Source organism: Aethalodelphis obliquidens, unplaced genomic scaffold (genome assembly GCF_003676395.1).
Source record: "Aethalodelphis obliquidens isolate GAN/ISIS:26980383/991018 unplaced genomic scaffold, ASM367639v1 scaffold71, whole genome shotgun sequence".
Taxonomy (NCBI): domain Eukaryota; kingdom Metazoa; phylum Chordata; class Mammalia; order Artiodactyla; family Delphinidae; genus Aethalodelphis; species Aethalodelphis obliquidens.
Window position 1 is genome coordinate 300,009 of NW_020838015.1, and position 13,504 is coordinate 313,512.

Sequence of the window (13,504 nt, forward strand, 5' to 3'; positions counted from 1 at the left end):
TATTTTATACTGCCTTTTTTTTCTTTTTGGCGGTATGCGGGCCTCTCACTGTTGTGGTCTCTCCCGTTGCGGAGCACAGGCTCCGGACGCGCAGGCTCAGCGGCCATGGCTCACGGGCCCAGCCGCTCCGCGGCATGTGGGATCTTCCCGGACCGGGGCACGAACCCGCGTCCCCTGCATCGGCAGGCGGACTCTCAACCACTGCGCCACCAGGGAAGCCCATATACTGCTTTTTAAAATAACTTTTTATTAAAAATAATAAAAGGCATGAAATAGGAGCTGTTATTTATGTTGTAATGGTCAACACTGGGTTCGGGTTGCTATTTTAATGGCATTTATTCTGTACAATGTATCTATGTGGTCTGACATTCATTTCTCTTCCTCATTCCTGTTATTTAGAATTTCTTAAAGACAATGCCATTTCTTTAACTATTCAGTGAACATCCAGAAGCAAACGTACAGTGCAGGAAGATAATCTTTATTACATTTTAACTAGAAACAGAACAGACAGCAAGTTCACGAGGTATTTTTGATTATTATTCTTTTAAAATCAGGCTTCAATAACAATAATCAAAAGCAAGCCTTAACCGCACAGATGTATTTTGGTCACTATTATAATCTTCAAGGCACAAAAGCCAGCAGCGTAAACTAACATAAAGGTAATGACTGATAAATTTTGACGTGCCCAAAATGTAGATCACTGCATTAAACTCCATCCTTGTATTTTCTTCATCTTCTTCTTACACACTGAACAATTATTGTTACTCAGCAAAATATCAAACATGCACATAGTATTCCTAGAAGAATACTATCTTAATATTGTCAACATTAAGCTTTTCTTTCCCCCCAGAATTCAATGAATCATGGTTCCACTCCCTATATATATTAGTGTTAGTGGTAATATGCAAAATTGACTTTGTTTTCAAGGTTAAATAGCAAATTGACTTCGCATTTGGTGGCCAGCTGTGTACTCTAATTTTTCATCTTCTATTTTCTTAATAAATTTAACTATATTTCATAAGCCCTGAGATATTCAATAACCTGCTAATGATTGTATACGTTTTATACTTTACCCCACTCAATTTGAACCTCACATAATAAGTATTTAAAGTTATTTACAGATGATTGTAACTAAAGCAATGACAAAATTTACTACTTGTATATTATACTGCTAATAAGGCCTTTAACTAAGAGTTGCATATTTTATGCATTTTTTTGCTTGTTAGGAGCAATTCTTAAAATTACATCTATAATTCTGTCAGCAATAAGTGCTTTTCATTTGCTTACTTCTACCTGGATAACCAGATTCACTTTTTTCCTCTCTTGTAAAACAACTCTTTTTTTTTTTTCTTCCCAAACATAAATGTCAGTTGTCCAACTGAATAGGTACCAAAAGAAACTTAGAATTTGAACAGCATATTGATAACTATAATTAGCAGAGAAATAGCTCATAACAGACATTCAGTAAATGTTTGTAACACATGGAATGAATGAAGTGTAAGGCAGCTGTTAGAGTCATATACTTTTCATCATACACTGTAACTAATTTTGTTTACCTTACCTGATTTAATTCACCTTCAAATGTAAATAAGAATTTGAAATTTAAAAAGCTGATTTAAGGGAATTCCCCGGCGGTCCAGTGGTTAGGACTCTGCACGTTCACTGCCAAGGGTGCGAGTTTAATCCCTGGTCAGGGAACTAAGAACCCACAAGCTGCGTGGCACGGCCAAAAAGAAAAAGAATGGAATTACTTTCCACTAAATCATATGTACAACTAAGAAGGAGAAATAAAAAACTAAGAAGTGTTAACTAATTATTATCATTTTCTCCACATTTATCCTTGCAGTATTTTTGTTCATATATTTATCCCTGTTAACTTTTCTAGCTGAAAGAGAATTTAATTATCTGAATGGTTTTCCCCATCTTCTTAGGTACATATTATTAGTGAAAAGCCAGTGTAAATATAAGATTGTATTTTCATGTCATGCCATATTTCTGTATTTGTTTTTTTGCTAATGTTGAGGTTTTCCTATTCAAATGATGCTGTAGGAATATGAGATAATCTGCCAACTTCCTATGAGATTGCTTGCTTGCACTATTCAGTTTTTGTTGATAGTTTTGAAGCATATTTGCACACTTGTCATCTAGCACACGAATAAGTAACTGTTACTCTTTTTAGAAAGGATATAGTGACAAATTCTTGTTAATGGTTTTGGCCGAACATTTTTAGCCTGTTACAGGACAATAGCAATGGCAAAGACATTGACAATACAGTTCATGGTTCGGTTTTCCCATCTTACAGTACAGGTTCCTGAAAATACACAACAAAAGGACTTTGAAATACCAGCAAAACATCAGAATTACCAGGAAAACAAAAATATATATATATATACATTTTTCGTAGGTTTTAATATCACATTTCCTGCAATCTGTTCAATCTTCATATTTCCTATTTGTCTGACGGCATACTTGTCACTAGGTACAAAGCAATTCTGTTGATAAAGTCTTGTGGGAATTTAATTAGAGATAAATAAGGATTCGATAACAAGTACACTATTTGACTTTGCTAGAAGTTGGATTTTGTTTGAATCAGCTTAAAGTCTCTTACCATCAGATGTGGTGTCCCAAAAACATGAGCTGGCTGTGTGAAAGCCATATGCACTCCTCTGGACCACCGCACAGGTCACTAAAAATAAAGTTGCACAGTAAGAACACTTACAAACGAAGGAAAACGTACCTGAGTGTTTGAGTTCGGAGTTCTAAAAGCTATAAAAAATAACAGAAAACAAAGCATTCAGCGAATGGATTGAAAAAAATAAGTCTCATCTTGATTATTTACCAGCATGATTCTGACCCCACTGGGTCCAGTCTGTTTGCTGCCCAGTGCCATAACCAATGGTGACGGGCACTGCAGGAAAAATCTGGGTGAAATTATGTGCCTTGTCCCATGGGCATAATTCAGACACAAAAAGAAAGAAAATATTCCACTTTACAAGTATTGTGTGGTACTTCACAGTCCTACACGTAAGGAGGCATGGCACTGATGAAAGGAAGACAGTAGGGCTGAGGGAATCTCACTGACGATAACCGATGCAAATGTAAAGGATGATGCTACCAAGACAAGTAGATGGTTGGCAGGAGTTCACACTGCTTTTGAGTTGTGAAAGATCTCCATCTGTTAGGTATTATCACAGATTATTTTTGTGATGCATAAGTCAGAAGTCCTTCACCCCCTATTAGTATCCAACTTGAGTGTCTCTCATTCATTTACATTCTGTAAATTCAGAGAAAAACCACAGGAACAAAGGTGAGTAAACTAGTGAAGAAGGACACCGATACTTACCAATATACTTATAAGCTTTTCCCAGCTTAACCAGATGTGCTAAGGATTGTTCCACTATGCTTGCGGTCCATTGGTTGATGTTGTTATGATTATAATCTTCACCTCCCAAGACCCCATCTATACACTAAAAGGGCAGAGGACAATTAAACAAAGTATACACATATCACATCAAAAAATTTATTCAAAACATAAAATACACTTATAACCTAATAAAACATCTTACAAGATATGCATCTGTTAAGTATTTATTATGCATCATCCCTAACTGTTGTAGAATTTTCAAAGCATTTCCGCATGCGTCATCTCACTCTGTGAGATATTACAGGCCATATAAAGATAAATGTGACATGGCCTCTACTGTAAAGAACTTAACGGTCTAGCAGAGAAGCTACTAAAAGAACTCTATAATACAAGGAAGACTAATCAAGGGTGGTAAGTCATTATGGGGGGGGGGGGGGGTGGAGATTTTAAACGGGTGATATCAATTGGTTAAAGAATGGCTTTGAAACAGCTGGGATTTGAACTAGGTTTCAGATGCTAGAAACAAAGGATGAGACCAACTTAAAGATATATTTCTCATGTACAATAATTATATCCTATTTCATATTATGTAACTGCTTAGCTATCAAACAACAAGCACACCTGCCACTAAAAGTAAATCATCAACAAACGCTAGTTTTTAGGCACTCTAAAAAGAGAAAGTTAATTTTCCACGGTGTTTACGTGCATCCACTTCTGATACTTGATTAAGAGTACCGGTTTAGTATCACAGTCTTAGGTTTTAAGGTCACCTCAGCCACCCCTGTGTGACCTTCTACAAGTGACTTAATCTCTCGAAACCCCTTATTTTCCTAATCTTTAAAGTAGGGATAACAGCCTCATCAAGTTGTTGTGAGGATGGGGTGAGATAAGGAAAGCCGTGTGCTCAAACACAGTGACTGCCACAGAGTAAACACATAAGTAATGACAGATATTATTACATCATTATAATTATTGCTGCTGTTATCTTATTTTTTCCAGTTTTATTGAGATATAATTGACATACAACATTGTGTCAGTTTAAGGTGTACAATGTGATGATTTGACACGTTATATTGTGAAATGATTGCCACGATAAGGTTAGTTAACACATTCACTTCCTCACATACTTACCTTTTGTTTGTGTGTGTGTGTGTATTGAGAACATTTAAAATCTACTTTCAGCAACCTTCAAGTGTACAATACAGTACTGTTAACTATAATTATCATGGTGTATATTAGATCCTCAGAACTTATTCATCTTATAACTAGAAGTTTGTACCCTTTGACCGACATTTTCCCCACCCCATGGCAACCACCATTCTACTCTGTTTCTATGAGTTTGGATTTTTTTAGATTCCACATATTGGTCTGATCATACAGTATTTGTCTTTCTCTGACTTATTTTGCTATTATTTTTTTATTCAAGTGAAAGAACCTGGAGAATAAAGCACTCATTCAATTCATTTATAGAATCCAGCTTAGTAAGACAGACACACACGTGCGCATTGCAGCTTTCATTTACTACAACTGGACTATAGTAGAGGCACTAATTAATATGGAATCTTAAGCTGAATAGTATAAACTCTTCACTAATCATAAAACGCAAGAAGAGAAATTAACATTTAGAGGGGTTGAAGAAGGTAACAACGTACCTCAAATTACTCTCCTAGAATGTAACATGAAGACTTAGGAGGGTCAGTGGCCCAAGGATCACGGGGACAGAGATTAATCCTGACTTTACCATACCCAAGCTGACGGCCTTTGGGAAACCTCTTCCTCTCCCTAGACTGCTGTACCTTAATGGGAAACTACCAGCCCTTGTTTACTTTCAGGTTATCTAATAGGACTGCTTCAAGTTCTGCTCCAAACAACAGAAATATCAGGGGCATGTGGATGCCACTGTAAATAGCCCTGCTAATTACTATTAATTAACATTTAGCCTTCTTCATTACCACTTAACCAGGAGGCCCACTAGATAATGAGGTCCTTAACCTGCTCTGTATTCCCAGGGCCAAACTCAGAACTCGGGCAGGGAGCAGGCACTCAATACATGTTTGTTGTTGAAGTAATACTGGCTTTGATATACTCTCTGGGCATCCTGAATCAAATATACTTTAGATTAAGCTCCAAGTTAATTCCATTTGTAACTCACTTTTTATATGAAAATTTGTGGGCAAATTCTATTACTGACAATAAATAAAACATGTATATCACCAGTAAGTGAGTGGCTCTAAGACTTCAGCAGGAAAAATATATTAGCATAGGGACTCAGAGGAAGGACTCTAAGAAAATAAGGAGATCAGCAAAAGATAAGAAAAACAGAAATGCCTGCTGAAACTGTATAATCATCGGGGAAGTGCTGAAATGTTTTCAAATAGTGCTCGCGCTCTCTCTCTCTCTCTCTCTCTCCCCCCCCCATCACCTTTCAAATACCTCAATGGCAAAGACAGTTGGCTCATGGGAAGAGAGGGGGAGGGAAGGGGATACACAGGTACCTGAAAGCCAGCTGTGGCAAACCTGAGATGTCTTTCGAGTCTCATATTTTATATGAAAATTTCAAATGAAGCTTGCTTTTGACTCCATAATGTATCAGTTTGTTTTCATTTGAAAATGGTGTTAAATTATTTATATTACTTAACTCCCTCTTGCAAGTATGGAAGTAAAATTGATGCTCTAAAATGCACCCAGTGGGGACTTCCCTGATGGTCCAGCGGTTGAGAATCCATCTTGCAATGCAGGCGACACCGGTTCGATCCCTGGTGGGGGAACTAAGATCCGACATGCCGCGGGGCGACTAAGCCCGCGCGCCACAATGAAAGATCCCACGTGCCACAACTAAGACCCGACACAGCCTAAATAAATAAATAATTTTTTTTTAATAAAAAAAAATGTACCCAGTGGCTTCTAGGACCTCCTAGCCACCACTCAATATGGGTATCTCATTTTAAGAAGCATGGTTCTTTTAACTGAACAAACCATCAAAGTAACCCATGCACATGGGTTTAAAAATCCAACAGAACAGAAGAGCTTACAATGAAAAATAAGAATCCCCTCCCCACCCTTTCCCATCCCCAGCCCCCTTCCACAGAAGAAACACTTTTAGGGTACAACTGTTTTTTTTATCTCTTAAGGGTCACTCACATGTCTAAATAATGTTTATATAACTATTTCTTGATTTATGAATTCTAGACAACATCCCTAGAGCTCCTGCTATGACAGATGAAAATTTAGTTCCCTAGGACCACCTGCCACCTCCTGCCCCCCCTCCCCACATCCCTCAATATAATGAATTTGCTATTTTTACTTCAATATATTTACATTATTAGAAGCATGTTTCTTTTCTACTCTGGATGTTTCCTTCCACGCAGAGGATTTTTTCCTTATCATCCCTGGCCTCTCGTCCCACCTGTTATTATTCCTCCCCATGGAGGTGGAGTGAGCTACTGGTTGGTACCTTTCTCATCTGGGAGGGCCAGTCTCCCAAATGCCTTGGACTTCGCTATTTGGTTTCTCCTTCCCTCTTCACCCAGAGCAACGAAAGGCACCAGCCTGGTTGAGTGTTTCTCTCTGCTGACTCTAACTTTCCCTTGGATGCCTCTTCCAAGGTCTGAACTGAACAGGTAGGGAGTTAGCAAAACAAGCTCCAATCTCCAACTCAGTTTTTATCAATAATAAAGGTGATATTTGGTTCTCTTTCTACTAACTCTTTGGTCTTTTCACATGGTTCATAATGTGGGTAAAGAAGAAGGTACTATTTAAAAGATTCCTCTAATACCCCAGCATCCTTTGCTTCATGTTCCATCCACCAAGGACAGTCTCTCTTGACTTTCCACTTTGAAGCTGTTATCACTCCTGCCCTCCCATGACCTCCATCCCTTCTTCCACCCCCCGCCATTGCCCTCATTTGTGCTTTTGCATTGTCAAGGTATCGAAAACGTTTGCATTTTGTTATAATAATGATATATTCCTGGCTACAAAGCTCTAATACATGATTTTGAACTATTAAAATATGGCGGGATTTTCAGGTGCCTATCCAGCTCTCTCAGACCTCACGTTGATCCTAGTTTTACGAGGCCAGCCCTGGGTGAGTTCCGGGTGAGTTCGTGCCCTAAGCATTCAGGCAGGTAAGGCATCGTCTCAGGACTGAGATGGTGCTCAGTGCCCAGAGGGCCAGCCAATCCAGCCAAGCCTAAAGGTAGTTGGGGCCTGCTGCTAGGACGCGGGCCGCAACAGCCATGCCCACAATACAAGCCTACCTTCCAGGCCAGCTTATTTTTTTCTAGGATTTGGCACAGTTAAAAATGACTCAGGACTATTCAAAGTGTTCATAAATACCTTCCCCACAGTTCGTCTGTATGTGATGCCACATACCATATTTCAAATATTTTTCTGAAGAATCTGATTTACCGTCATATCAGTGTCTAAAAGATATTAAGTGATTGCTTTTCCAATCTGTGTGTGTGTGTGCGCGGCCGTGCCATGAGGCATGCAGGATCTTTGTTCCCCGACCAGGGATCGAACCTGTGCCCCCTGCATTGGAAGTGCAGAGTCTTAACAACTGGAAGTCCCTATTTTTCCAGTTATATTGGGCAAAAAAAAAGCATACAATAACCAAAGCAGATATTTCTAGGGTCTTTTATTTACTTGATATATATATATATATATATACACACACACACACACACACACATATATATATATATATACATACATATATATGTATGTATATACTATAATTATATGTTTATTATACTATACATATAATTTACCTATATACTTTTAGGGCATTAACATTTAAAATAATATTTGGCCCCATTGGAATAAAAGTTCTTTTATTCAAAAGACAGAGAATCAGTTTAGAAAACAGCAAGCCAGTTTTCTAGATCAATATTTATCCCTTTCAGGGTAAGCCCCAAGATGCCTGACAGCATCCAACACAACAAACATAGAAGCACCCCTATAAAGAATTAGTGAATAAATATGAAAAATCTTGCTTTAATACGAAGGTTTCTAACTTTGTGCCATAAGTCAAAACACAGCTTTTTAAAATTTCAACCAATGCATCAATCTTCAAGATGAACAAGATATGTAACTCACCTCTTTAACGATATTGTGGGCTTCATCAGCATTGAAGCCGACCTAAAGATGGAAAACAAAAGATAAAGTTGTTTTCAATACAGACTTCCTTTTCCTGGTAGCTATGATGCTACACAGAATAACCTAGGCTGGCCTAGACAGGTTTTAGTGACAGGAGACCACAGTGAAAAGGGGCATTAAGTCTACTGAGGCTACTAATCCCACCTTGATCATCTTTAAAATCGCAAAATGCTTTCCCCACCTACCTCCATGGAGATCTTGATTGATTAGTTCTGAAGCAGAGCCTGGGCAACTATGTTTTTGTAAAAAGTGCTTTACTCATATAACACTACTATATATAAAACAGATAATCAACAAGGACCTACTGTATAGCACAGGGAATTCTACTCAATACTCTGTAATAATCTATATGGGACAAGAATCTGAAAAAGAATAGATATGTGTATATGTATAACTGAATCACTTTGCTGTACACCTGAAACTAACACAACACTGTAAATCAACTATACTCCAATATAAAATAAAAAAATTTTAAATAGATATGGACAGCACAGAAAAAAAAAAAGTGCTTTACTGGTGATTCTGATGAACACCAGAGATTGAGGATTATTGGATTGTAAAGCTCAGGAAATAGGAGGTGGGTATAAGGATGTGTTATCAGTACACAGGAAATAGTTGCAGCTAAGTGAAAATGAGGGGGAGTGAGAAAAGAATGCTGAATAGATAAGTTTCAAGTTTGTTTTTAATTTATGCTTGGCAAAAATGTGGCTTTTCTGAGTTAAAGGTTATGAAAATACTTGATCATTCCAAATTAATGTCACTTTATAACATATAAATAATATGTTAGACCTATAATCTATATAGACCTATAATATAACAGGTCTGGCAACTTAGTCTTTCCTGTGGAGTGGCTTGATACAATCTTGAGTTAAAAGCAACCATGAATGACAAGGAAATGTCCTAGAGTCAAGAACTAGGCTACGTGATAAGATTGCAATCTAAACCAAAGCACTTCAGGTAGTACATGATTTGTTTCCATAGAGACGTTTTTAGGTGCTGTATGACATCAGCATGTTTGTAAATCCCACTCTACAACAAAACAGTTCAAAAACCAAGTAAATTCTGAAAATAAGTACCATCTTGAGTACAGATTTAAAATATTTTCAACTCATTTAATTACACCAGATAATTCCCCAACAACAAAGGAATAAAAATACCCTAAATAATCAGAAATATCATGAAAACAGGTGTCACAACTGCCCCTATTAAAATGGTCATTTTACCTTCAAATAAGGTCCTTATCTATTTTCAAAAGTGGTCTACAAATTAAATGGGATGTCCATTCCACTTCAATTTGGAAGGTCACCCGATAATCAGGTTGTACTGGGTGGCCATGGTAACGCAGGTAATTTTCTTTTTAAATATAGGTATTTAGGGGGTACTGCAGTACAGAACCTCTTAGGAGTCAGCAGACTAGTGCTTCTTGAGGGTGAAATTGCTTGTGCTTCAATTTCTAAAATGAGAATACTTTACCACTAACCTTGAGGTGTGTATGCCACCTGCAGCATAGAAGTAATGAATTTAAATGTGGTCTTAGCTTCTGCAGAAGCCCACATCCTAGAGATGAATGGTTCAGAAGCCCCTTTCAGGGGTCTAATGATACACCATTTTATGCTGCACCTCCACCACGTGCCTGCCTACTTTTATTTCACCGCACCATTCACCTGTGGCTACCACTGGACAGAAGATGTCTTTGTTTATACTGCCCTGTCACGGGTTATTCTGGGATCCAACAGGCCTCATCCTCATCGTGGTTAAAGTGAAGCCAGAGTTGTAGTTGTGTAGTCAGAGGTCTGGGTTCAAATGGAGCATCTGTCATTCCTGGCAGTTCTAACTTTGGGCAAGTCACTTAGCCGCCATGAAAGTCAGAGTCCCCCATCAGTAACAGGAAGATGACAGATGACATCACGGGATTCTGGTGAGGTTTCGGGAAGCCTGAGTCAGTAAGCAAGGGCTCCTTAATCCATAAGGCGCCTCCTTCCAAACCACCCAGACGAGAGTGCCCGGGAGCGGGACCGGCTCTGCCACCAGGGCCTCGCTTGGCGGGGATGCGGCACCTGCTTTGGGACACCAAGGGGCGGAGGAAGCAGCCAGGAAGACCGGTTCCCGAGGCCCGCCCTGCAGACTGGCGGCTCCCTCCACCCCATCCCTACCCCACGCACCCCGAGTCAGGCCTTCCACCCCTCGGCCCCGACCTCACTGCCAGCCCCCTGTGCTCCCAGCAGCCCCTGCCACCCCGACTCTCAGCCCACCCTCAGGCCCTCGGGGTGGGGAGCCGAGGATGGGCGGAGCGGATCCCGGGCCCCGAGGAGAGGACCCGGGCTCGGAGGACGCCGCACCCCAACTCTCGGGGCCGCCGGGTGCCGGGAGACCACCCGGCCAAGACTAAGCGCCAAGGCGGACGGGGGTCGCTCGCGGGCGGTGAAGGGGCGGTACCTCGTCGCAGGGGCGATGGTACTCCTCCATGGTGGCGCCAGCTCTCCTAGGGGGCTGAGGGATGGGCAGGTCTAGCTACGCGGCCGCGTACTGGCCCCGGGGAGGCCCCGCCCCCCGGTTATGGCCCGGGGCGTTCCCCACGCAGGCCCCGCCTTTGCGTCACAGCGTTACCACCTTCCTGCCCTCCCCACCCCCGCTCCGACTCCCATCCCACCCTCCCGCAGGATTCCTGCGACTGGAAGTGACTCTCTGTTACCTCCAACCTTTCTGGAAACGAGGGTTGGGTGTTAAAAAGCTGGGATTTGTGCCGGTGTGGGTCAGATGGAGTGACCTAGCGTCAGTCCGTCTAAACTCTGCAGTATTTATGAGTGCCCACTGCCATGGTTATATGCACATATTCGTGCATCATAATCCAGCAAATAAGTGTAGTGAACGCAATGGTGAACAAGCTGCTTTGATTTGTCTTCTTACTAGCTATGTCACTTGGAAAAATTAACCTCCCACAGCCTCAGTTTTCTCGTATGAAAACAAAATTACACCTATTTCATGGCTGGTTGTGAGGATCAAACGAGATGCTGTATGTACTCCAACTCCTGAAGCGGACCTCCTCCTCCATGACTATGTAAAAGAAACCAAAAAACAAAAGAACTTTAATTTGTAGGAGAGAAGGTACAAATATACTAAATCAAATTATAAATATTAGCAGAACAATGGTTACCTTTATTTAAAAATTACGAAGTTTCAGATAATCCTAAGGATTTTCTCATTTAAACCCGTGAGAACCCAGCAGGTTTGGTTCTGTTACCATCATCCCATCTTTCAAGATGAAACTGAGGTACAGAGAGTTTATTTGCCAAAGGTCATATATCCAGTAAGTAGTAGAAGAAGGATTTAAACTTAAGGAGGCTGATAGCAGCTAGCAGCACCCAAGTTCTCAATCACTGTATTAGTTTCCTATTGCTGCTGTAACAAATTATCATAAATTTAGTGGCTTAAAGCAGCACAAATTTATTGTTTTACAGTACTAGAGGTCAGAAATCTAAAGTGAGTCTGCAGGAGTACGTTCCCTTTGGAGGCTCGAGAAGAGAATCCATTTCCTTGCCTTTTCCAACTTCTAGAAGAGGCCTACCTTTCAACGGCACAAGTGTCGTTTGGGGACCATGCTTTAAAACCACCATAGCTGGGCTTCCCTGGTGGCGCAGTGGTTGAGAGTCCGCCTGCTGATGCAGGGGACACGGGTTCGTGCCCCGGTCCGGGAAGATCCCACATGCCGGTGGAGCGGCTGGGCCCGTGAGCCATGGCTGCTGAGCCTGCGCGTCCGGAGCCTGTGCTCTACAACGGGAGAGGCCACAACAGTGAGAGGCCCGCGTAACGCAAAAAAAAACAAAAAAAAACACCATAGCTTTATTAGTTAGTATCCTGGTTGCAAGTAACAGAAGATTCAAGTACGATGAGCTGAAATACTAAGGACATTTGTTTTCTGGCATAGCCAGAAATACAGAGGTAGAGATGTTCCACGTTGGTTCAGTTGCTCAACAACTTTTTGGCGTCTCTGTGCTTTCCGTCTTTCCATTCTACTATCCTCAGCATATCAGCAATATTTAGTCATGGCCACACGTGGCTGCAGCAGTTCTGGTATCACAAGGAATGAAGGTATCACATCCAATGAAGAAAATGGACATTGACTTGGGTTGATCAATTTATTTTAGGAAGGCAAATCTTTACTTGAAATCCTGTGGAGTCTTCTCCTGAGGTCCCTCCCATTTGCCAACATTCAGTCATGTGATTCCTCCCTTGGCAAAACCTATGGGAAAACACATGTTTGGTATTTTCACCTTCAATGGTGAAAAGTGAGTGCTACTGGAAAGGAAAAAGAGATGTGACATAATTGTTGGTAGGAAAGTCCTTACCAACTATTTTCATGCTGTGGTCCATATATAAAAGATAGTAATATTTGCATGATACATTGAAGTGAACTAGAGGGGCTTTGGGGTATTTTTATGTTGTTTAATTAAAAAATATTTTCTTTAAGTTATATAATTGTAAGGAAAAAATAAAATTAAAAAGTGTTAAAAATATAATTTGTAAAAACTTCCAAATGAAATCTTTCAAATCTTTTAATGAGACCCTCAGTCTTGCTTTCATGAATAATATTTTATATCTGGATTTATGCTTAAAATAGCTATATGCAATTTCTGTTTGAGACATTTTAATAACTATTTTTCCTCCAAATCTTAATAGATTCTATTGTTGAGAAGTGTTCTTCATAGAAGTAACTGATAAAACATTTAGACCCATTTTATAAACCATTCAAATTATATTTAAGGGCTTCTGTAATGGTGGTCTAAGTAATTAGAACTAACCCTTTCACTGCCAATTAGGAAAGTTGTGCAAAATATAATAAGCATTTGCTCAAAGGAATTGGAGTTTTAATAATATGGGGAAGAATTATGCATCTAAGACCTGGAGAAGCATGCAACCTAGAAGCACGAGCAGAGCATTTGGGACAAATATTTTCCCCCTGTGGGGGTAGAAGATGCAAAGCCT

The 13,504-nt window shown here is 40.1% G+C and overlaps 1 protein-coding gene across 1 annotated transcript; it reads right to left on the minus strand.

The window, feature by feature from the left end:
- Positions 1 to 457: 457 nt before the first annotated feature.
- On the minus strand, positions 458 to 11,058 carry DYNLT3 (dynein light chain Tctex-type 3). Its single transcript, XM_027091230.1, has 5 exons — positions 10,958 to 11,058; positions 8,462 to 8,503; positions 3,344 to 3,467; positions 2,609 to 2,686; positions 458 to 2,311 (listed from the first exon to the last, which is right to left on the minus strand). The coding sequence occupies exons 1-5, from the start codon at positions 10,985 to 10,987 to the stop codon at positions 2,235 to 2,237; spliced, it is 351 nt and encodes a 116-aa protein (XP_026947031.1). The 5' UTR covers positions 10,988 to 11,058; the 3' UTR covers positions 458 to 2,234.
- Positions 11,059 to 13,504: the final 2,446 nt, after the last annotated feature.